Source organism: Zonotrichia albicollis, chromosome 1 (assembly GCF_047830755.1).
Source record: "Zonotrichia albicollis isolate bZonAlb1 chromosome 1, bZonAlb1.hap1, whole genome shotgun sequence".
Taxonomy (NCBI): Eukaryota; Metazoa; Chordata; class Aves; order Passeriformes; family Passerellidae; genus Zonotrichia; species Zonotrichia albicollis.
The window spans coordinates 16,606,875-16,632,628 of record NC_133819.1 but is presented as its reverse complement, the minus strand read 5'-3'; the positions used below and the strand labels follow the sequence as shown (position 1 = coordinate 16,632,628).

At 40.2% G+C, this 25,754-nt stretch overlaps 2 protein-coding genes across 8 annotated transcripts in view; one reads left to right on the top strand and one right to left on the bottom strand.

The window, feature by feature from the left end:
• Positions 1-4,293, top strand: part of ACBD5 (acyl-CoA binding domain containing 5) — a 30,541-nt gene extending 26,248 nt beyond the window's left edge. For all 6 annotated transcript variants that reach the window (XM_074534600.1, XM_074534594.1, XM_005480339.4 and 3 more), the window contains one exon: positions 2,302-4,293. In XM_074534600.1, coding sequence (XP_074390701.1) covers positions 2,302-2,314 — 13 coding nt within the window. In that variant the 3' untranslated portion in view covers positions 2,315-4,293. The remainder of the gene's footprint in view (positions 1-2,301) is intronic.
• On the bottom strand, positions 4,095-22,862 carry MASTL (microtubule associated serine/threonine kinase like). 2 transcript variants are annotated; one of them, XM_074534579.1, is made up of 13 exons: positions 22,602-22,862; positions 21,811-21,948; positions 20,269-20,408; positions 19,442-19,530; positions 18,037-18,143; positions 17,594-17,729; positions 16,831-17,003; positions 14,439-15,665; positions 13,477-13,615; positions 11,987-12,001; positions 10,064-10,177; positions 9,872-9,973; positions 4,095-8,430 (listed from the first exon to the last, which is right to left on the bottom strand). In XM_074534579.1, the coding sequence occupies exons 1-13, from the start codon at positions 22,794-22,796 to the stop codon at positions 8,273-8,275; spliced, it is 2,733 nt and encodes a 910-aa protein (XP_074390680.1). In that variant the 5' UTR covers positions 22,797-22,862; the 3' UTR covers positions 4,095-8,272. The 2 variants fall into 2 exon arrangements, with proteins under 2 accessions (XP_074390680.1, XP_026650967.2); XM_026795166.2 differs by lacking the exon at positions 11,987-12,001.
• Positions 22,863-25,754: the final 2,892 nt, after the last annotated feature.

Sequence of the window (25,754 nt, the reverse complement as noted above, 5' to 3'; positions counted from 1 at the left end):
GAATGGACAGAGCACTCCTGGTGTGGCCTCTCCAGTGCTGAACAGAGAGGAAGGATCACCTCAGTGACCCCAAAGGGATAATATAGGAAGGGATAATGTTGCAAGGGAAGCCTCTAACACCACTGGCCTTTGTTGCAAGGGCACGTTGCTGGCTCATGTTCATCGTGGTGTCTACCAGGATGCCCAGATCCTTTTCTGCCAAGCTGCCTCCCAGCTGGCACATACTGATGCCTGGAGTAGTTTCTCCAGTGCTGGACTAAGCACTTGCTCCTGTTGTATTTCATAAGGTTCCTGTCAGCCCATTTTTCCAGCCAGCTGTAGTCCCTGTGGATGGCAGCACCACCCTCTGGCATATCAGCCACTCCCAGTTTTGTGTAATTTGCAGCTCTGCTGAGGGTGCACTCTGCACTCTGCCTGTCACCCAGGCCATTGCTAAAGGTGTTAAACAGGATTGGCCCCAGTATTGACCCCTGGCATTCACCACTAATTACTGGCCTCCAAGTACACTCCTGATCATTGCTCTTTGGGCCCAGCCCATGGCTTTGTAAACAGCACAGCACCACAGAGGCTGCAGAGCTGCCAGGGAGCTCCCGTGGCTCAGAGCTGTCAGCAGCAGCATTGGGGTTGCTGCACTGTCTGATGAAACCAGAGATTGCAGTACTGAGCCTTTCAGGCAGTTATGCACATTTTGCTCATTCTTTGCACCAGCAAATGGAAATTTCCCCTTGTCAGCAAGGAGAAAGTTGGGGTGTTTTAAATCAAAACTATTTCTTTTAAGTATTTTACTTGAAGCTTCTATGAACTTCAGTGTTCTGCTATGTGCTCTTGCATGGTTGTTTTCTCCCTCTCTCTGAACAGTGTGCTGTTCTTGAAAATCTTTTTTGATCATCTATTCTGACCTCTGTAGCACCCTCAATCCAGCCAAGATTCAGACAGAAATCAGTTTTTAGAAAAGCACCCTTTCCAGCAATTTTTCTAGTATATTGTCCTAGTAATTCAGTGCTTTGATGAATAAACACATGGTACATTGTTTTTAGTTTGGATTTGACCAGCTTCATTTTGCATCCATTGGATTTTCCTGTATCTTTATGCAATTGACAAAGAGGCTGTAATGTGTTTTCCATGGTTATGTTTTGCTATCACCAGGTGAATGATTCTTGTGGTTCATTGCCAAATGCTTCAGTTTTTCAACTCATTCTGTTTGAGTTTTGGACAGCAAGATTTGTACCTGTGGTAATACCAGTGTTGGTGTGAAACACAGAGATAGTACAGCCCCATGTTTTGTTTACTCTTTCATGTGTTGTTTTGAGATGAACTTCAATAACAGAAACAACTCAAGAATTGTCTGTGCTCTTGAGCTTTTCTCTCTGTTTCTGAAGTCTACTCAAAGGCCGAATTTAAGGACTATGTGCTTCTGCAGCACATTTCTATCTGGAGTTCTATCTCCTTTAACAATGTGTAGGAAGCTGATCAAGTACGCTCAGTGAGAAAACAGAATTACAAAATGAATCCTTTTCTCCTGTCCCATGGCCAGTTTCAGCTTGTGCTCTTAGGCAAGGTGTGTGAGCTCTTAGGCAATAGCTGTTCTCAGTGCCTGCACTGGCCCTGTCTGTGTACTTTTAGTTTTAAATTACATGAAGGGTCCCTGCAGCAGAAACCACAAGTCTGTTACCATGCAAAGTTCTCTTGTGCTGCAGCTGTGGAGCCTTGACTTCTAAACCCTTCTGCACAGTGCAGCAAATTCCCTGTCCCTGGTGGAGGGACAGCCTTCTGGAAGCAAGAGCTTTGTGTTCAGCTCTTGTCCCTTCCCAGCACCTCTTAACCTGTCCCCTGTTCCTTTATGGGGAACTTAACCCTGAAAATCTGGGTACTCGTACTGGAGCCTTCACCAGGAAGGCTTGAAAAGCTGAATCTTAAGGTTTCTATCCTAAGATAGAAATGTATTTTCATAACAGGAAAAGTTTTCTAGGTTCAACTCATGATTTTAGAACCCTCTAATTTTAAGTTTTATGGAGTCATGGGGAAAACAGCTCGTAAGTGTTGCTCTTCTGAGCCAGCACACCACTGACCCAGGGTCAGGGATTTTTCTGTGGAATTCCACCTGCAGTTCCAAATTCTTAGTGAATTTTCTACTCCTTGGTGTAAGAGGGCAAATTTTTGGGTGTCTTGAAGGCCTGATGTGTTTTATTGGAATGGAAGCCTTTCACATGTAACTTTAATTGATTTGTTTGTTTAGACAAATGAAACATCATCTCATATATGAAGGTACATTAAACTAATTTATTTTGTTTCTTCTTCTAGAAAACTGAACTGAGAATTCATGACTGTGTTTAAGGACTTCTAGAAGAAGATGGCTCTGGAAAACAAAGGAAGTCTGAATTCTCATAGAATCTCAGAATTTGGGATGATCTTCCTTATGTTACAGTAATATTTTCTACTACCTTTGAGCTAAATGTTTAAGGACTAATATTATTGAAACTTGAATGATTCACAGCTCCTAGGTAACAAATAAATTGAATAATTTCATCCTCAACAGCATATGAACAATAATTATTTTGGAATGTGCTTGTGGATGGGCCTTCAGTGATTACTGGCCTGCTGATGTCAGTTGATGAAGAGAATAACATCTCTGTAAAAGAATAAATGAAAATATGTAAAACTGTCACTTTAACATTGAAATAATGTTACAATCTCAAGATCCCTGCCTGTTTTTCCACAGCATTAGGTATTACCAGGTGAAAGCTCTGAAAAAGTATAAATTCAATACATTGTAAGCTGTTGGAAAAATACAATATAGCTCTGAGGAATTCAACTCAACTCGTTATTTTTGCTGCTAAACTGGTGTGGAGCAATTTCCATATAAATTGGTCAGAATGAAGTTGAATCCTTCACTTATTCTGTAAAATTGTAAAGAAGATTTTGGAATTTGTATATATCCTGAAAGTTAGAGCCATTAATAACAGGGGGACTGTCAAATATGAGTTTGGAAACAGCATGTGGTACAAGGGATCCATGTAAAAAGGCTGCACCTTATCTTTTTAACTTTCCTAACTCTATTGTTGTTTTCAACAGCTTATTTTAACTGAAATGCATAGTTTAGGCACAAGGTGCATTAAAATGAGATGAAAACTAGCTCAGTAAGTCTAGTTTAGCTTTAAGCTTTTAAAAAGCTCAGTACACTGTAAGTTTTCTGTTGGCAGTTAAATTAAAAGTAAGATTTAATGTATTGTGGATTTTCCCCAAGTTACATCATGAAACATATCACTTCTGGTATGTCTTTCTTATTATCCTTCTACTTCCTCTCAGAAAAAAAAAACCTTTTCAGCTGATTTTGGAGCTGATCTTTTTCTTTTCCCCACAGAATATTTATTAACCCATATATAGATAGAGGTACAACCTTGTGAAGTCTGCTTGACAAAAAGCATGCTTTACACTTAATTTTAAAATAAATTAATATATAAGTTGTATAAATCTCTGGAAAATGTAAATGCACTAAAAGTAGATTTGACAGAAAACTTACAGTTTGCTATGAAGAATTATAACATAATCCATGGTTAAGCTCTAAATCTTCAAATTTCACCATTATTGATGTGCTTTCATTTTCCACCAGGACTACATCCTACAACTAATTTTTAAGGAAAGTTTTTTTTGGTCCTTCCTGAAAATATTTTATAATTTGGAAAACATTTTTCATACAAGCTATACTGTATAAAAATGTAATCACAGAATTTAATGTTGGTTTTACCAGAGAAATTTTAATCTTGTTTTTTAGTTACGTGAAAAATTTTTTTAGTTACTTTTCCCCTTTTCTGATTTTCTTATTGTAAAGCTGAATTAAAAAAATAAAATAGCTGTAAACTCTTTGAAGACTGCTGTAAGCAGATGGTTTCATGTGCCAGAGATGAGTTTTGGCATGAGATGTACTGAAAACTCAGGTTTGAACAAAGCTTATCCTGGAAGTTCTGCTGGGACCTGAAGCCATTGTGCCTGAGCTTAAAATTTCTAAAGTGATTTCTCATCATAAAGGATAGAAATGGTTCAGGAAGGACACTCGAGCTTGCAGGTCACAGGAAAGCCCAGGCTCCTGAGGCAGCATGTCTTCTGGCAGGACAAACCACCCTGGAGTGCCTCCCACAGCTCCTGGCACCTGTAGGGCTCGAGCTCTTAGACATGGGACAGACATTCCCAAAGGTACTTAATTGTTAACCTCTCCCTCAAATAAATGTAGGCTTGTACTATCCTTGTTATTTATTCATATTTCAATAAATCAGTCCCTTAATATTTTGTATTTTATCTTGGACTTAATATTTCCTGAATGCTGTACACCAGATGCTGTGTATCCAAGAGCCTGCTGGCTGTATCATGAAGAATCAGTCACAACCTGGAAGTTGTAATACAAAACATCATCACTTGAGTAACAATTCACTTGTAACTCACAACTGGGCCTATCTCAAACTCACCATTATTTGAACAGGTTCCTAGCCAGCAGGTATTTCAGCTTAAAGGTAAGGAAAACTGGTTGTTTTGGTTTTTTATCATTTGCCCAGGTGCAAAGAGACACAGCGTTGATGTGGAGGCAGAGCATGAGCAGAAGGCTGGAGCTCAGAGCTGGGATACACAGCTTCAGCCTGTGCTCTCTGGAGGAGGGCTGGGAGCCTGAACAGTTCTGCACAGCCCTGGAAGGGCCAGACCCAGCCCCAGACTGCTCTTGTGAAGCAAACATCAGTCAGGTTCCCTGCAGCAAATCAGGCTGCTCCTGAAGCTTGCTCTGTATCAAAGCAGATCAGACACTCCATCCCCTCAGAGCTGCTCAGCTGAGAGCACAGAAGCAGAGTTGGGTCTAAGTGTGTGCCTGGTGCAGCTGTTCCATCCTCAGGGCTCTGTTGCTTTTGTTCTGGGGCTGGGGCAGCACAGCAGGTGCTGAGGAGGTGGAGCCACCATCCTTTCTTGACTCCTGTGAGTTATGCAGAGGAGACTCCCACCCTGCAGGAGTTACCACTCAGGACTCTGCCATCTCAGCACACAAACAGAGCTGCTACTGAAGCCTCCAGGCAGGGCCTAGTGAGTTATGAGCTAACTGAAGGGCATACAGACCTGTACTGGAAGTAAGAGGTATTTCCTAACTTAAAATCGCTGCCTTTGCTGAGGTACTGGAAGCACTCAGCGTTTCTTTGTGTAAAAATCCATCTGCCACACTCCCAGCAGGGGCAAAAGTAACACAGCAAAAGAAAAACAAGATACAGAAGCAGCAGCAGCACAAGTGCACTATTTTATTTTATATATTTACACAAAAGTAAAGTAAATTTTTGAAGCATGAATTTTGAAGTGCAAAGTGAACTTTTGGAGAATGAAGTAGAGAGGAAAAGAATGCATTTTATTGCCAGAGTAAGCATGTGGTAAAACCAATCATGCTGAAACTGGAATCTCTGAGCTCAACAACACAGGGCAGCACTTCAGCACCTTGGTCCCCAGACACTGCCCCATGTGTAGGTGTGCCCAACAGCACATAAGGGCTGGGAATAACCATCCAAAACTGCTGCTTCTGTGTAACCAAGTACAACACTGAACTCTCCAGTAGTTTTCAGATGTAATGGCTGATAAACTGTCTCCCAAGATAACCTGGAAGCTGCAGAGTTTATGTGTAGATTATGCACATAAAGTTTAGGCCTTCAGGGAGCACCATGTGACAGCTGCAGGACTTGCCAAGTGGTATTCCACAGCTTCTATGGATCAGAAACTTTTGCCAGCCTACACTGTTATTTGGAGATCTTCACTAATAAGAAACACGAGATCTCTTGCAGCTACTACATTGTACCTTTTAAACTTTCACCTGTAGTATTTCAAGTCAAGCAACAATTGGGACAAAACCACTGGGACTGAGTTGATAAGGAATTCCATGTTGAACAATAAAGCTAGGATTCACCATGTTACAAAAGATAAAAGCCCCACCAACCAGAACAGCCCACAACATCACAAATCTCAACAATCAATGTCTGACATTTAACTCCATGTTTGCTATAACCTGGATAAATGCAAGATAATTAAGAGAACAGGATATTGCAATATTTTCAGGGCTAATTGTGTGAAATTTAAATTTTGGACAGCAGTGTAGTGATAACTTTATATTAAACATTCAGATTTGTCAATTGGCCAATTTACTGTTCTACAGATTCTATGTTTTTGTATTAATCAACTGGTTTTGTATTAATTTCTATGCTTTTGCATTAATCAACTGGTAGGAATACCACAATTTTCTTTTAGGATAAGATTTTTATAGAAGCTTACTTGACCCTTGTAGATGATTAAGAACTATTTCAAAGGGTTAAAGAAGACTATTACCAGTGCAACAAGTTTCTTCCACCTTGATGGGAATGTGTTACACCACCAATGGGAACAGGTGTAACCATTTCTAAAGCACTGAAGACACAGAGCTGTTGTGGTGGTCAGTTTCTTATTTCTTTGACATGTAATCATAAGATTTGCTTTCTTAAGATTTGCTTTCTTAAACTAGATTACTAGAAATGGAAGAATAAATTGCATAAAGTACCAATGATTAAGGTACCCTTCTACCCCAGTTTATATATTCTAACAGTACACAGGAAAACCACTGAAGAACTTCTCATCACTTTCAGAGAATGCTTCAGTAGTGCATTCATTTGTTTGCACCTCTTCCATCATGTAACAATTGCAGTGTGACTGAACAATTTAGAAGATCTCTGAAACTGCAGTCCTTAGCAAAGGGAGTGAAATTCACTGTATGTTTTGCAACTTGCCAAGATCTGTTTCACAAAATTGAATTTTCACAACAAGAACTGGGATTGGTCATTCTGAGCTATTAAAAATCAGCTCTCTTTAGGTCTTTCTAGGAAACTTCCTTTTTCCTCACCACTCCCATTCCTTTCCCAGCAACCTGAGGGGGCAGCAGAAAGCCTGGCAGACTCTGCTCAGAATTCCATCAATAAATCTTGTCTTTATTTTGGCTTTAGGAAGCAGGGTAATGAAGGGACAGCTCACTACTGCTACAAAAAGAGTCAGTTCATGAAACTAAAAGGCACTTGGCAAAAATCACTGGCAAAATGCTTGGCTTCTGGCACATGGCCCTTGGCTGGTAACACCATCTAGCACAAATGATCTTTATCTAACATGTTCATTTCATTAACCTGAAAAATTAAAATCTTCTTTAAGTTAGAGATACATATGCAAGAAAAATACTGAAGACTATTTAAACAGAATTACCTACAAATAAACCTCTAAAACCTAGCAGACACAAGAGTTGTATTGCATTTAAATATAAATTTAAATATACTTCCCCCTAATTCAGGTTTATATAAAACATACACTTCTATTTTATATTCTAGTCAAAATCCAAGCTCTGGCTGTGAGTTTACAAAACAGACTGTTAGCCTACAATATATTATAGTCTTTAATACTTCAGTATGAATACTGCTGGCTAGAAAACAAATCATCTGTCACTTGTCATCTGACACAAGGGAGCACACACACACACACAGGGCATTTCGATATAAAACCAGTAACTGCTAAAATGTGTGTTCTGTCCAGCTTCCTACAGCCCAAGGGGTTACAACACCACAACTTCAGCAGAGCATTTGTTTAACAGACTTGCCCCAAGTATCCTCTCCCTGCCCCATTTCTCTAGGACAGGATAGTCTCCTGCCAGCCTCATGTGCCACTTCTAGCCAAATGAACTTGGAATTAACTTGGAATTAACTGTTGTACCCTCCCAGCTTGGGAATAGGACAAACAGAAGACAAGACATTGCAATGCTGCATTAAGATTTCAGTTTTCCACCTTGAATAGAAATGACCAGTTTTGCACAGTGGATATATATTCACACTGTTTAGACAGGACTGCTCCCAAACCAGCTTGCCACCACACTGAAACACCAATAGCTAAGTTATTAATTAGATACAATTACAATTCCTTTATATCCTTTCCCTATTATGTTTAGCTGGGAAATAACACCACACTTCCTAACTGGAATAATTATTACTATTAAAAAGCCCCATTATTGCCAAGAGTTATTAGGTCCAAGAAGCCCAAAGCTCTGGCCTCTCAGTAAGGTGCAGGAGATAACAAGTAGCACGAAGGCACTCGATACCAGTTTCATACAGTAGTTTCTCTTTAGAATAAAAATAGGCTGGTAACTTGAAACACACTAAATTCAGCAAGGAAACTTAGTCAATACCAAATTAGGGTTACAAGACAACCTGTAAGTGTGCAAAACCATGGAGAATGTCCACTTCTCTTGATGCTATAAGCTAAATCCAGACACAGTCAGGTGCTGAGCATTGTTTCTAGCATCAAAGTAAGAGGTGTCAGTCTCATCATCGGGCTGAGGTATAAATGGCATCGTCTGGTTCTGGAGATTATCCCAGTCCACCCCGTGAAAGAGGGGGTGATGCTTCAGCTCTGAAACAGAAGTTCACATCAGCATTAGAAACTTCCTTATGTCCAAGCCCCACAGTCACTTTGTTCCCTTATCTATAACTGTCAGGAGATTTGCTCTATATTCCTTTTCTACAAGTTCATAAAAGTGCAAATTGCAATTGGGCTTTTATTAACCCCAACTTCAGTAGGACCAAACTGTTGGCAGGACAAGTTGCTGCCACCCCCACCCAGGGAACCTGTTCCATACAGTTCCACTGAGCCAAAAGCAGCTTGAAAGCTGCTCTTACCCAGAAAGATTGAATTTAGAGAAGCACAGCACTACAACAACATAACTGGGATTTCCCAGTACCAAAGGCTTCATGCTGTAGTGATAAAAGGGAGAGGGGAGAGAAGATGACACTGATGGAAACTTAAGTGCAACAAGAAAAACTTAATGGTTGTTCTGAAAACTACTCATCCAACTTCACTTCAGTGGACTATAAATTGGACAAAGAGGCCAGATACAGTTGTAAATCTTGACAAAGAATGAATTTTGCAGAAGCTTAGATAGGAAGAAACCATTATGTCATCTATTTTAAAATTCTGCCCTTGACAGGCAATTTGGATTCCACTCTAAAATCCAGAAACAAAAGACAATAACTTGTGTTTAACTAAAACTCCTTCAAATTGCTTTTTGGGATCTATCAAAGCCACAGAATTGTCTGCTGACATAATAATCTTCATTCATAATATTGACCTTCTCTATTTTAATTTAGTTTGATTTCAGCTTCTAGCATTTAGTCTCTTTATGTGTAAGCCTTTCCATAGTAATTTCCTTCTCTAGTGATTTCCTGAACAGTTCTCATAAGATTTCTTTCTCTATTTCCAAAATATCTCACTCTAAATTTCTTTCCATTATCAACTTTTTTGAAAAAAAAGCATAATCACTGTTAACAATAGGAAATGTTTAAGCCCTTCTACAAGGAAAAAAAAAGTAGACTTTGTATAGTATATATTGTCCAACTTTGTATTCTCCTCTGCACTCAGTAAAGAGAGGCTGATTCCTAAAAAAACCTGCTCTCTCTGAATTAACTGTTTGTTGTAGGAGGCTTCTCTCCCAAAATATCATCTTTTAATCAAGGTTCCCAATGTCATTTAGGTTAAAAATTCCAAATACTCATTAGAGAGAACTTTGGGACATCAGATGCCTAACACTAAAAATGCATAGCAGAACAGCAGTAAAACAAAACAGAAGTTCAATTAAAAAAATTAAAAATCAACAAAACAATCCAGCCCCAGAACTACCTTGTTCAAAAAGGAAAAACCCCACAAGAAATACAGAAAATACCACAACTTGTTAAGTGCTGTGGTACTATACATGGAACCTAGGGAGGCACTGAAGTTTATCAGCCTAAGTTTCAGGAGGAGGAAATCACCACTTAAAAATCTGCAATAAGTTACAAAGAACAATTTTAATACCAACCCTTCAGTCCAGCCCTCTTCGTAGTGTCAATTGTTAGAAGAAGATCTATTGCATTCTGGGCATTATCAGACAGCTTTTCTTCACCCTCAGGCCAGGGAATGTCTACAGACAAAAAGAGAGTGGAGTTGGTAACTCAAACTATTAAACAAATATTGGAAATACATACTTGCTCTGATTACTGAAGCAGATTACCTCTTTTCAATATATTTTGGAAGACCTGTGTTGGTGTTTCATCGTTAAAAGGTGGAATTCCCGTTAGAAACTCAAACAGACAAACTCCAAGGGCCCACCAGTCTACAGCAGAACCTGGTAAAATAAACCCACATAATTACACTTACAAAAACGATACTTGCAAAGACTTTGAGATTAGCAAAAGCTGAGGAGTGTTTAAATTCTGCAAGTTTCTTGAAAATTATGAAGAGACAGGTTGTGTTTAATATACATGCAGATTAAAAATATATTAAAAGGTTTTTTTACAGCCACTCTGCTCCTTAATTCACTATGGATAATACTGGGGTTTACTGATAAAACCAAGGGGGCTCTTAGTAACAATCTAGTTGTCAACTCCCATCCCAGAGAATCCAGGAGCTAACTCCTCCAGGACATTGTTTTGTGATAAGAAATAGATGCCTCATGACTAGAGCCTGGGTAAGTGCTCCATGTTGCTGTCTGTGCCCTTCTCTCAGTTCTTTAAAAAGTCTCCAAAACTTCAGACCATTGAACTTCATTTTTGTTTGTCTAAATTATGATGAACATCATGAAGACAGCTTGCAGAAACGAGCCAGCACACATGAAGCTGGCATTGCCTTTCATTACACTGAACTGACTGGGGCAATGTGTAGTTACTGGCTATCTCTGCTTTGTTATTAAATAGTTCTGGTTTTCCACATTCCAGGGTTTTGTCTTTTTGCCAATCTCTCCTATTAATGTACATTGAAACTAGCAGGCAAAGCAGTCCCAGACACCACTGCATGCATCCTAAGCTTCCTGCATCTTCAAGCCATGCCCACTCCACCATATAAAGAACAGATGCCACAATTGCTGTTAAAAAAACCCCAAAACTTGGAAAGATAATAAATCTAATTGTTCTTGGCTTTTTTGGCATAGAGAAAAACCTAAGACACCTCCAAGCAAATGAATGTTTTGAGCCATTTCACAAAGACTGCTGTGAAGTTTAGAAATGCTGAAAACCAGATTGTTAGCCAGAAATTTAATACAGTTTTAGCATGTCCTAACAGCAGTAAGAGTGCCCACCAAGCTAAGCACATCAAAGCAGTGAGTTCACATCCTCTGTTGTTAAGAGTACCTGGATGTTCACTAAAATACTCCCAGCTCCAGTCAAAGTCTAATAAGATCACAACCTGAACAGTGTAATAACCAGGTTTCAGCAGCAATTTTTCCCACACAAAGTCTAACTAAATGAGATTAACTCCTACCATAAACCTGCAATACAGGACCAAAGGAAGCATGAAGCTGTGCTGGGAAGGTTCAGGTGGAATATCAAGAAAAGTTTTTCCACCCAGAGGGTGGCTGGACACTGGAACAGGCTCCCCAGGGAAGTGGCCACAGCACCAAGCCTGGTAAGGGCCCAAGAAGTGTTGGCAGGGACATGCTGTGCTCTCAGGGACATGCTGTGACTCTGGGGCTGTCCTGGGCAGGGACTTGAGTTGGACTCAATGATCCTTGTGGGTGTCTTCCAACTTGGGATGTTCTATGATTCTGTGGTTTGAAGCAAGAAGCAATAACACCAGGTCTTGAGCACCTGAACCTTCTTCACCCTTAGGCACAGTGAATGACACTGACTGCAATGAAGTGAAAGGCAGCAATGAGAAAAGTGTCTCTGGCTTTACCTTGTGTTAAACAATTTAAGAATGCTGACTTTCCTTCTGAAGTACATGTTCACACGTGTGATTTCTGATAGCTTAGTCACACTGATATGTTGTTTCCTGATTCTGTGAGCATCACACATTTTCATGTGGAGGTATATTGGACATGTCTTTCTATACAGAAACATTGTCCACCCAAACAATGTTCTCAGAAACTGTGATCTGGTTATACTTTGACTGTTCAGTTATGCTGAACATTTCAGCTCTGCACAGAATATAGAAAACTCACCAGAGATCAGAGTCCCTGCATATGAAAAGACAATGAAGTAAAAATATTACAATTATTGCCCAAAAAAACCCCATAACAAATACAAACAGTGAATATCAAGTATGATTCTCCACGGCATAGGAATTAAGATTTTTTTTTTTCCCTAAGACAGTATTCCACAATAAGGAAAGATGGCAATGTTAAATCTAAGTTAGAAACAACAATAAAATAGTTTTGTAACATGATTAATTTAGGATTAAAAGTACATTTACAAGCAACTCAACATGTGAAATATTTAGTGAGGGAAAATTTGAAGCCTCAAAAACCCTGGATTCACTGAAGGTAAAGGGAGACTTATCATTTCCTGACACAAACCCCAGATTCTGCAAGTTTTCACTGAAGTCCTGAATACCCAGTAACCACAGAGAAATCACCTTGTGACCAAGTTTCACATGGTCTAAGTTGCACTGATTACATTTCCAAAATATTATCCAGTTTTAACACCTGCCAGATATCCAGGAACCCTAAATGGAAGTGCAAAACAACAACTACATATATTTAGCATTTTCAGTTTTTAATGGTAAATTGTTAAATCTCTTCACAGAACTTTAGTTAATTTATATTAACAGAATTTTATTGCTCCACAGGACAGTAATAACTGCCTCTCAATTTAAGTCTCTCTCTCATGCAATCTTCCCAAGACTTGCAGCTCTACAAAATAGTAGTATACTTTTGGGATGGAAATAAAATGCAATTATACATCAACAACTGTATTAGAGGTAGACACATTGCATTTAATTTTTGTTAATGCTTCTTGCAATTTAGCAGTAAACTGCTTCAGACTTTTTGTTAATCTCAGTGGACCTCAGAATCTGAGACAAAGAAATTTATGCCCTTCAAAGTTGTGCTATTTTAGTATAGTATTTTGAAAACAAACAAACAAACCCAAAAAACCAGCCTCCAAAAATTTGATGGCTAGTGCTGCACCCTTGTACAGAAGATCCTATCAGATGTCTGAAGTGTTTCATGAGGTCACCCAACTCAATAACTGATTTTAAGGCAACTTCATACAATGGTCTGGCTTCACATAACACTTAATTATCAATAAACACAGAAAACATTCTAAAAATAATTGGAGGCTTAAGCCTTTCACTCTAAAATTTCACTAAATTTCCCCTTTCCCATCCCAAAGAATCTTTAAGGGCACTCAGGATAACCAAGTTGTTACTCCTAAGCCACATACAAGTCTCAGGCTGCCAAAGCAGCTTCCAATGCTGATTGGCAGCAAGCCTACTGGTGGACAACCAAAACCTCTGGTTATGAGAAAGCAGTAAAGGGATGGAAGGAGCAGCTGAAGCAAACACAGCCACCCATGATGGCAAAAGCTTAGCACTAGCTGTTTTTGAACAATTCCCAATCTTATTACTTGAAGGGTTTATAGTTCTAGAGACATTTAGAAATGTCAAGTGCCACCTTTCAGGTACTGCCAGATGCTGGTGTGCCTCACTTACCATGAGGCTGTGTCAGAAGCAGCTCAGGTGCCAGGTAGTCTGGGGTCCCCAGGATGCGCTCCCCCTCCACGGGGGCAGCTCCTCTTCGAACGCTCTTTGGAGTCCTGTACGGTGTGCCAGCATCCCCCCGGTAAGGGGTCTGAAAAACGGGACAAGGACTCACATGTCAAACAAAACCAGCTCACAAACTCCCAGCTCCAGGTTTAGTCACAGATGGAGTAATTGATACTTAAGTTCAAGCCAAGAACAAGTTACAAAACATTCCCTGAAAAGCATGTGTGAAATGTGCTTGCATTGCTTTATCTCAACAGTCTTGAAGCATTAAAGATGCTTACTCTTTGAGAAACTTTTCCTGAAGTTCTCCCTCCAGTGTCACATCAGCAGCTATCACTGTTCACATCAATCTTTGTAATAGGCTTGTAACTGGCACTTGACAGAATATGTTACACCATCACTTTTAGCAGGATTTATAAAAAAACTAGCAGGTACAATGGCACCTTACCAGCAGCTGAACAGCATTCACACTGTCTTGGGAAGAGTGCAGGATAATGAAAAAAAAAACCAACCCCCCCCCCCCCCAAAAAAAGAACCAACAGACTTCCCATTACATTAGGAAACCTAAAACTGCTCACAGAAAATATGGCACTGCACTAGGAGCAGAATGAGAAAAAACAGCACAGCTTTTTTTTAATCAGTTCACTGTAACAGCAAAGATTTCTCAGAGATGGACAGTCAGTGCATGTTGAGCCAAAGACAAACCAGTGAACATAAAGCTACTGCTAAATTCTTACAGATATAATAATTTTGGCCACACAAGTGCAGCAAGTGAGGCCCTGTCCACAGACGTCATTTTGACAGACTAACTCAAACTATTTGAGTTTTCCCTAAATTTACCACTGAAATAATTTCAGGTCCCTAATGTCCAATGCATGTACAAAGTTTCTGTCTGCCTCCTTACCTACCTGATAGACCTGATATGGTCTTCCTTTCTGTAATGGAGTGATAGCTGTTGGGTAAGAGCCACTGCAGGCAGGTGAAAGATCCATTATATCTAAGGAAGCCATGCTGCATGGCTCAGATATATTGGATAGATTGATTGGACTATTATAACTCCGAAAAGCAACGGCATTTTTTTTGAAGAGACTCAGTGCTTCCTTCATCTTTGCTGAAGGAGAAGATACAGTGTCAAGGCAAGTTTCTTCCATGTGTTTCTGGTCATTATCCTTTTTCTGATGCACTGGCTTGCAGTTCTGGACTGTATGTGCCTCCTCTCCATCCTGTAAGGCATCTCGGGACTCTGGTGATGTTATCAGCACACCTTCAGGTTTTGCTTCCTCAAAGGAGAGGTCTTTAACACTTCTGTCCAAATCTAAAAGCTGTTTTTCTAGATGGCTTTCTGTAACAGACACTTCAGGAAGTAAGTCAGAATCTGCACTGAAGACATCTAAAGGTTTTTCATCATCAGTGACCAAAAAACTGGAGTTCATGTACTCCTTTTCATCATCCTTCCCGCAGTCTGCATCCAGATCACACATAAGATTTTTAGCTACAGTTGGAGTAAGCAATCTTTCTGCTGTTTCCTGGTTACCAATAAAACTCTTAACTTCTTCCTTGCTTTCACAGGTGTCACAAAGGCATCCATCATTACAAAGCATTAAGGATTGAATTTCTGTTGTCAAACCTGTCCCTTTGTTTGCAGCAAACTCTGAGATCTGACAGCCACGTTTATATTCTGCATTGCTTTTTTTAACATAGTTAAGTTCCTGACAAGGACTAGTGTCAACCGATTCAAAGCTTCTTTTTACACCTGGCTTTTCAAACATTACTTCCTCTTTCACAGGCTCATTCTGCCTTGAAAGCGATTGTTGTAGTCTGGAAATCTCCACTGTTTCATAAGTCATGTCTCCTTTATTTACAAAGACTTTTTCTTTCCAAATCTTGTCTTCAGAAATACACTTTCTTACTACTTTCACATTCAGAGTGCTCACAGGAGTATCTGTTATATCCAAATGATCACTTCCCAGCTTCTGCCTGCTGCCAGACTCATTGCTGGCAATGGGAGAAATGGCAGACTCAAGTTCTTTCCTCTTTAAAACTTCTTTGCTATTTGGCAATATAGCACTTGAAAGGAGAGCTGACCCACTGTTACTAGTTTTGGATGTTGTAGAACGAGGTTCATCTTCACTTTGCTGCAAAAAAGCACATTAAATTTTGAGCACCAAGAAAAATATGATTACAGCACTATAGAAATGTTTAACTTGAAATGCTTTATTACAACCTACATAATGAAATGCAGATTTGCAAGCATTACTCATTCTAATTACTACTAGTGAAAACCATACTTCAAAATATAAACAAAAATCAAAACCAAATAAGGGATGACTTTGTAATTTGATTTAAGAACATAAAATAAGCTCATTATAATACAATAGAAAATGACATATTTTTAAATGCCAAAGGATGAAAAAACAGAGCAATTGATTTTGTATTTGTGACTTTATTTTAAGAAGCTACAGAAGTTTTCAGTTTCAAAGAAAGTCCAAAGGAAAGAACCCCATTATAGTACCCTGTGGTATATTACACTTCAGAGATGACAAAAGGAAAATCTGATGTCCCTAATGTTTTGATAACATAATACCAAAACCAAGGCCTAAGAAACAGATAGATACATTTAAAACAATTTATTATTCTGTAAGTTGTTCTGTATGCTCTAAATAGGAATCATGGCAAGGAACTACATAACACAGCATTTTCTTTTAGGTTTGTGTTTGTGCAGAATTTCACGAACACATTAAAACAGGATAAAATATTTTAGGATAAAATATCAACAGCTATAATTATTGGTGTTAGGTTAGTTGGTTAGTTGATTCAAAACCCTTCAGTAATAAAGCCTTAAACTTTTCAGTTTAACAGCTACTAGAAGTTTGAAGTGGATTTTGTTGTTTTCCCAAGTTCTGTCTTTTAAATAAATTCTTTCCCCCAAAATGCTGAGCAAATAAAGCTGTAGGGACAAGGTCAGCTTCCAAAAAGCCACTGCTCCCAGCAGTGCCCATCTTGTGCAGGATAGGGCTAAAGCAGTGATGGTCAGGGAAGCTTTCACTCCTTTGCTGCAGGATCAGTAGCATTTGCTTCTCCTGTTATATTGCAAAGGACTAATATTTGGTTTGAAGGAAAAAGTTATATTGGTTTGACCCAAAATCCTACTCAACACAAATTACAACCCTTGCTCCTTCTACTGTAGGAAAGTTTCTCAACACTTGAAACAACCGAGGCAAGTGGAATAAATAGCAGACATTTGCATAGACAAGTACAAACTAATTTAAATTTAGAGTGGGAGGATGAAACAGTCCTGACCTCTACACCTTTCCTGCACCTGGGGCTGATCCAGATTTCTGATTCCACACTGGACAGGTGTGTGTGAGACTGACTACTGACACTGGAGGTACCAAACCTGTTTCTTGACTGAAGCAGAGTAGGAGTTAAACTCCTCGCTGGCATCACAGGTGTTAATTGAGAATTATCCAGATCTTAAGAGAAAAAAAAATTCAAATGTTGATACAAACAGGCAACATGTACTGACTGACTTCACACTATGATAAGCTTTCACATCAAAGGAAGCTAAGGAAAGCTATGCTGACAACAATTTCTCTTGTCATCTTTCCTGCATAGTCAATTTACACAGTTTTTTAATTAGGAACTTGCCAAGAATGTAAAAGCAGTATAAACATTAGCAGCATAGCTGCCTTCCTTCTCATTTCAGGTTAGAAATGAGAAATCAGCAAGAGAAGAAAATTTAAATGAAAGCATACATTGCTTTATTTAACAATTTCCACTGAAAGTATGTCAAGAACTGACACTATTTCCATAAAATGTTACAGGGCGATTTTGAATTCAGGGGTCATGATTTGAAAAAAACCAATCAAACAAAACCACTTTAGAAGATGACATAAGCAGTGTAGGTGAAAACATGTCATATGTAAAGCACTGGAGGAATGGTGGAGAGCAAGACACCAACAGAATCACATTTAATGAAGTAGGTCCAAACTACTCACATAAAGTTAAAAGACCACAACCTTACAGGCAGAGTATTCCTCAGCACAAGCCTGGTTATACTCACGTGTTTTGAACAATTTAGTTGAAAGAGGGGTATTTTCCTTCTGGGCCATAGGTACAGGAGAAACTGCTCCATGCGGACTGTCGGATGGTGGACTCGATTTGTGCCCTGGCACTTTCATTCCTACAGGAGGAGTATACTAACAGGCAGAAAGAAGCACAGTTCAAAGTTAATGGAGTCTGAACAAATTCTCAGTCCAGGATTGAGAGTGCAACTTCACCCATTCTTTATGTTTGCATTGGAGCTTGGCCACGCTCGTTAAAAAGTCAGCAATTCAAAAGTCCAAGATAATCACATCAGAATTTCCAAGTACTCCAAACATATCACAAGTCATTCTACCAGCTGGCAGAAGAGATGCAAGAATAGCCTTATCATGCCAACTGTTGAATTTAAGATAGTAAATAAACTAAAATTAAATATTTCAAAGACAGTGAAAATTTACTTACAAAGCCCAGAGAACTGATAAGAGACAACAGTTGTCCTGGAGTACGTGAATAGTCCTGTTTTGGCTTTGCCATTGATGGGGTAGTAAGGATATCTATCATATTTATCTCTACAGAAGAAAACAAAATCCAAAATCAAATAGATCAGGCCTTCATTTTGATATTAAAAAAGGCAAAGTTGCAGACATTTACTTAAGTTTCATGAAGCCAAATAAAAAATTGAGTCACATACTCAAAAAATATACAAATGAAGCCACCAAGACCAATTGAAGACCTACCTGTAAATTCTTACTTAACACAATGTGTTTTTTCTTATACATCCAAACATTTATTCATACAGAAGTTGTAGAAGCCAAATTTCTTTTCCAACACATTATGCAAAAAGCACTACATTTTCTAATTTGATATCAGCTTTGGGTTTTAGGCAGCAGTTCCAGCTTATGGCTTGTGGAATAGGATACTAAATTTGATTCTTTTTCCAAAAGACATCTCAAAAAACCTACACAAGAATTTTTCACAGGTGAAAATTCAACCTTGGATACCTTTTTTTTTTTTGCTCACTAGCAGTAAGTAGCTTTAAAGCTTTCTTATAATGTTCAACTAGACACAATAACCAGTCCCATTAGAACATCAGTTAAAGCAGTAGATCATAAAAAATACAGAATATCCAGGATTTTCCTTTATATTCTTAAAACCATGAATCAAACTCCATAGACGATTCTGAATTTCAACATTCCTTTAACTATATCAAAAGGATGTACCCTTCAGCAGCTGTCTGAAAACACCTGAGCTGGTGCTGTGCAGCATAATTTTGGATGATCTGACCAAGGAGGTACCAACCAGCTCAGAAATTGGCTATTCACCTTAACATCTGCAGCCTGTGCCAGACAGTCATGACTAATCAGCTATATTTTCTGCTTGAAAAGAGAACATTCACATGCCAAAGCACTGAGCTGATCTTCCCCTTATCCCTCAAACTAATATCTGGAATGTCCCAGTTAATTTATTGGAAATTAATTTATACAGGACTGAGACACGAATTGAAGGCCAGACGTAGTCAGAGAAACAGGAACAAGCCAGAATTATTTATTCACCCACTGAAATCTCCTAGCAGACGTCAGAAAACTTTGAAATCCATATCCCTCCAAAGAAAGAGCTCTAGATCATATTTCATACACCCTTGTCCCAAGAATAAATATTTCACCTTCTGAAGGGCAATGCTAAGAGCAGACCCCCTACCAGCATGTAGCTAATCAGTACTTACCTATTAGAAATCAGGTATTACTGCAACATTTGCACTTATTTAACTGAAAGGCGCCCTTGACAGGGATGTGAAGTATTCAAGAACATGGAAATGTGATGCAGAAATACATTTTAACACAACCAAAAGGATAGAAACAACTCTTACCTCTGTTCAGAGTAACTCTGGAAAGCCCAAAGTCTGTCAACTTTATATGTCCCTGATTAGAAATGAGCATATTGTCTGGCTTCAAGTCCCTGAAAATATGAATACAGCTGGAGTCAGCAAAAAGAGCACTGAGCAACATGAAGGAAGTTCACTGGCCAGAAACACTCAATACAAAACACTGGTCAGAGCTGTTTAACAGTAACATCTCCTAGCCAGCAGCAGATTCCAGTTCAAGGAACACATCATAGGAATCAAATGTATTCAGCATTAAACATGGCACAAACATCTCAGGCTTTGTAAAAATCAGCATGCATGTCAAGAGTTGCATATTTTGTGCTTCAGCAGGCTTGACAAGCATCCTCCACAAGCAGCACCATCATAACATTCACTGATGTGCAGCTCCTACAGGTGACAAGCAAAGCTCCAGCAGAGTTCTCATCTGTGCTCTCTGCAGCATTGCTGAATGCAAAAAGAGCCCTCACTCTGGGGGAGCACCACCAGCGTCCCTTTGTCCCACAGGCCCAGGTGTGCAGTACCCAGAGGGCTCCTGAACCACCACAGCCAGTCCAGCTCTGGACTGGCAAAGAGCTGGCAGGGGAAAGCTCTGTGGGTTTGTGTGCTCAGCACACAGGCACAGGTTTGATTTTAGCCATTGGTTCACAGCATTGCTGCAGTGCACACATACACAAAGAGCTTCCAGCAGCTCCAGCAAATGAGGTGCCTGTGGAAGCTGCCACAATGAAATGATGGTTATGTGTTAGAGTGAAAAAGTAAAAAACCCAAACTACCAAATACTTATTTGTAAGAAAAATAAAAAATAAATTCACCTGTGGATTATTCCATGCCTATGAAGATAGTCAAGAGCCAATGCTGCTTCAGAAATATATTTAACAGCCATTTCTTCATCAAAATATCCATAAATATGCAGAAGAGATTTGACATCTCCACCAATAAGGTACTCCATCACCTGCCATTCAAGCATTTTAAACTTAAAACACATTTCAAAATTGAAAGTAAAATACAAAATAACTTTCACCCCTAGAAAAGTATTCAAGGAGCAGAAGCAGAGAGAAGTACCTTTGTTCAAACCTAATTTCCCACACAATATTTTTCATTTGGATAAAATAATTGAAGTGTCCTGTAACAGCAGACATTAAACATTTTCTTTGTGTAGCCTATTGGCTCATTTTATTTGCCTAGATTACTTTTAGAAGCTAATTAAAAAGCTGACTACAGTTTTTGAGAGCTAACTACAGAAAATTTTCTATATTATGTTCCATATTTCTATATTGAATATTATGTATTTTAACCTATATTTATATTCATATATTAATCTATATTTAGCTTAATAGTGTATATTTCCATAGTATACAAAATGAAGTGCAAAGCATTCCTGTGAAACTCAAGGCCTGAAGCCAAAGACAACCTGTTCTATACAAATTCAAAGTATCTCAATATTTTATCTTGCTGTCATTTATACACAATATTAAATTAAGACTTGAACTTTGTGAAATAAGTACAAACTATCAAAAATGCAGTGAGAGTTAGTGTGCAATTAAGACACATGAAAAAGAGTGGAAAAAAAATACACCCAGTAGACCATTATGCAAACACATTATGATGGTCCATGTCATACTCAAAATAAAATAGAAGTCAGCAATAAATAAAATAGAGGTCTGAAACTCACTCTTTGATGTCAAGAAGGCATTTATGGGGTTTTGGTCAGGAAATCTCATCAGTACTTACAGTTCAATACACAATATTCTTCCACACATATATATAAATGCATTGTAGGAGTGCACAGCAACCTTGTCTCAGAATTTCATCAAGCTGCTCCCTGTGTGTGCTTACAGCAACCCTCACAAATTGTGCCAGACCCTTTGCAGAGTCTGAATCCTTACGTGGAAGCAGTACATGAACCCATGCACAAGTCCTGCTGGGCTCCACAGTGCTCTGCGTGGACCAGCATTTAGTTTTGCCACTCAGTTATCATCTTGTCATGTAGGCCAACAACTGTTAACAAAATTTGAGCACTGGCAATAAGTAAAATAGATTTCCTTTAGGTCAGCCATGGAGTATCTTCCAGTCATTTGGCATCTGCTTGAATAGAATGATTTCTTGTTTTCCCTAATATTTCTAAGACAGAGCAGTTGTTAGAAATTCTAAGTTTCTCCTGTAACAGAGGGGAACATGAGCAGAAAGAGCTCAAAGACACCGGAGAAAGAGAAATATTTTACTTCTTCAACCATTCTGAGAAAGATGCAAAAGTGACTAAGGAATACCATTACAAAAATGTTTTGAGATATCACTATCGTTTACGCTCAGTTTTCAAGACTACCATAAAATGCCACAGACATTTTTTTACTCACTAAATAGATGTTGTTTGCTGACTGAAGTGAGTAGTATAAGTGCACAACGAAAGGACTTTTACTGAGAGCCAGTGCATCCCTCTCTGCCTGCACCTGGTGAACCATGTTTTTGTTGATCATGTCTGCTTTTTTCATCACCTGAAAAAACAAAACAGAGCACACAAATAATTTAACCTCAAAATGCTCATAATAAAACTGCATAGAGACATATAGATCTGCAGAGCGACGCCTATTTTGTATGACTGTTTTTATGTTTCCTACTCTTTGTGTACTACGTAGATTGTTATTATCCTTTTAATCACAAAGTCAAGTTTGCACGACTAATTGGCAAGCTTCTTACTAACAACAAGCCTAGATTTTAGCCCTTTGTGCAACGACATAGAAAATACAACAGGTTTCTGTTGAGTTTTCTTAAACTACTTACTCAGCAAGAACGCTTTTTATCTTTTACCCTCGCCTTCTCTCTCAGGCTTTGCTTTACCCCCCCGGCAGGCGCAGCAGCTGAGGGGGCTCAGCTACGGCAACTGTTTACAGGCGAGAGGCCAACAGCACCCTGGCGCTTGGCAAGGTTCTTGCCGTTATTTCCCCTTATTTAAATTTAAAGTACTTATAAAAGCAGCTGTCGTTATCAGAGGTCCCCTGACCAAACCCTCCAGGACTCCAGGGAGGTGAGAGCGGGGTGTGCCCGAACAGCGGCCGCTCCCCGAGGAGGGCCCGGGCTTCATACCGGGAACGCCGCTCTCCCACACAGGGCTGCTCGGCAGCAGCGCTGGACCCCGGCCTCGCCTCACCTTCACGGCATAGAGCCGGCCCGCCTTGCGGCCCAGGTACACCTTCCCGAAGGCGCCGCGGCTGATGGGCTTCACGATGGTGAACTCTTCAATGGAGGGGGGCCGGGGGACCTCGACGCGCGTCGAGCCGGCGGCTGTGGCGGCGCTGGGGCTGGGGGCATCGCCCCGCTCCCCCCCGGGCCGCTCGGGTGCCATGGCGCGCCCGGCCCCGGGCCCGCCGCGATTCAAAGCGGCCCCGCCCCGTCCCGTCCCGCCCGTGCCGTCACCAACGGCAACGGGAGCTCTCGCGAGAGCCCGCGGGGCGGCCGCGGGAGGCGCCGGTCATGGCGCGGCTGCCGGCCTGTGCTGCCCTCAGAACATGCCCGTGACAAACCACCGCCCGTCTGGGCTGGCTGATCGCCAGGGTGGGAATCTAGGTTCTCCTGCTTGGCGCTAGGTTGTAACTTGCTGTGAGCAGGTTCTGTCCTCCCATTCCTGTGGGAGGCTTGAAGGTGTCCTTTGCAGGGACAGGAGTTGGACTCCATGGTCTTGATGGGTCCCTTCCAACTCAAGGATATTCTGTTTTTGTATAATTTTCTCATACTTTCATACTTGATAGTTCCAAGACCTGCCTTCAAAATGGCACAGCCGGGAGGGCTTGTCTGCCAGAGAACGTGCCCTGTCCAGTTCTCACTGCTGCCGTTCATCCCTCGTTGTCTCTGCATTTTCTGGGCCAGCAATGGCAAACCGCTCCCTGGGCGGGTCTGTGCTGATCAGCAGTTAGATTAATGCAGTCGGTTGCTTCCCACCAATTCTTGATTACTTCATCTGCTATTTATCTTAGATGGTTGTTCCACAATTTGTTTTCTTATTTTGGGTATCTCCATGGCTACATTCTGCCTCCCTCTTGTGACAGCAGGGGCAGGGATGGCATTTACAGTGTACTCTGACCTGGCTGCCATCCTCCTGTTCCCAGAGCACAGGCCTTCTGCTCTGTTTACACTGCACAGCCCTCAGTGTTTACCAGTTTTACTGCTCTCAGCTGTGTTCTAGGTCACTTTTTTAACCCTTGCCTTACTGATTTTATGTTGGTCTTACATGTGCATGGCTGTTCATGTTTCATTCACTCTGATCATAATTGTTCTGTTGCAGTCTGTGCATCAGCAAAGAGCTGTCGCTGCAGAGGTCAGTGCACAACAGCAGATCTCCTTTCACACAGCAGATTCCTTGTTTTGCTCCAAGATACATCACTTACAATCTGACCCTAGTCAGAGAGACCTTGCTTGTGACTTGTGAAAGTGAGCTCCTATCCCACAGATCCACAATACCTGCTATTTAATAAGCAAATGCAGAAAACATGTTGTGAAAAACACCAATCTCTTGTTTTTAAAATTTTAAAAGTTTAATAATTAAAAAATGGTTTTAAAAATAGTAATACAATTAGAGTAATAATAATTTGGACAATTTTAATTAGGACAATATAAGACAATAGAAACAAAGAGTTACGGACGTCCAGGTACCATTTTCTGGGCAGCACGAGCCTGAAAAAGGACACCTGTTAACAAAGGATTAACCCTTAAAAGCAATAGCCTGTTGCATATTCATACACTTCATACATGATGCATAAATTCCATTCAAATACAGGATTCTGTCTGGTCATCATCAGCTTCTTCCTCTGAATCCTAACAGTGCCTTTGAGGCGGGAAGAAGTTCGTTTCTTCTGATAAGAAGGCAATAAATTCTTTTCCTCTGAAAGATTTAGGTGTCCTGAGGCTGCTATTTCTCTGTGAGTCCTTTCTTTAAAAAAAAGTATCCTACATAGCATAGCATTTTAACATTTTTTATAACCTAAAACAATATTTAACACACTACTTAAGAGAATTAATACAGCATTACTTTCTAACACAACACATATAACATCCATTTTAATATTTGCGAAAAGCCAATCATAAAATATGCATTTTTCAGAATGTTTTAAATTAGCTTTTTGTAATGGTATTAAAATACTATTTATCCTTGTCTGTGTGTCATTTAACTCTGCAACATTAGTTTAGGTGTGTCTCACGGGCTCCAATGGCAGTGGAAAAATCTAGCTGAGAGAAGGGGAGGGTGCTTGTGCTGGCACCCTGGGCAGACATCAGGCTAGGCCAGCAATGGTAGTGCATCAGGAGTGCGTGTTCCACTGCAGCCTGAGCTCATGGAGAGAGGGCAACGCCTTCTCTCTCTTTTCCTCCAGGCAGCGTGACCCATTGTACAGCTAAGTGGAAAGCGGCTCCATGGAGTGGCTCTACGTAAATGTTCATCACCTTTTAGATTTTTTTTGCTGTTGTCAGGTGAGGTTTCTGCCAAATCAGCAAGCTGAGCTACATGACTTTGAACAGGAGAGTGCTAGTGGAAAACAGAAGAGATGTATGTACACAAAGGCAGGGGGAGGCAGCAGTGGGGCTGTGCTCATCCTGAGCAGTGAAAGTTGGTGGGGGGGAGCACTTTCAGTTAAGAGCAGTGGTCAGGTAAAAGAAAGAAAACACTAATAAACCCTTGCAAAAATTGGCTTTATGGAAGTCCAGATAAATGACACCTGTATCACTTATCCACTGATACAGTTACTCCATCATAGAAGGCCACTAGGTTGGTCGGAGAGGATTTTCCCTTGGTGGAACTGTGCTGGCTCAAATCTCAAATCACCTCCATTGCTTTAAAAACACCATACACTTGGCTAATATTTTGTTTTAAGGAAAAGGAAAGATAATCCCAAGACAAATGGGCTGTCTGGACTAGAGCCACCAGGATTGAAGTCTAGACCGAGCAGTAACTGGGAAGGGTAATTCTGGCAGTGGGAGACCCTGACCACCTATTCAAAACGGACCCCAGACTCAAATGGAAGGAAGAACTGCACCTACACACTGATTAGCTTGAGAAGGGAGATCTATAGCTAACAAATACGGGGTTGAAGTCTAATTAACTAAATACTTATGAAATTTGTAAGCAAGGAATGTTGATGTCGTTGTTAAAATGTATAGTGTCAAGTTTTATGACTGGTAAGCCAGCCTTTCGTAGGTCACCACCTATGTTCCTACGTTGTGCAAGCTAGAATAAAAATTAGAAATATCTCGCTGGGCGCCGGTTAACGACGCGCGTTCCGGACAGCAGCCGGGGGCGATGACAGCGAGCAGG

Bases quoted from the DNA above. Each gene is read 5' to 3' on its own strand.
- MASTL (XM_074534579.1), bottom strand. From the start codon at position 22,796: ATGGCACCCGAGCGGCCCGGGGGGGAGCGGGGCGATGCCCCCAGCCCC. The intron at 15,666-16,830 runs GTCAGGACTGTT...GCTTTTTTGCAG, and splicing joins GGTGCAGGAAAGGTGTAGAG to CAAAGTGAAGATGAACCTCG. The intron at 8,431-9,871 runs GTTGGTATTAAA...CTTCTGTTTCAG, and splicing joins GAAGAGGGCTGGACTGAAGG to AGCTGAAGCATCACCCCCTC.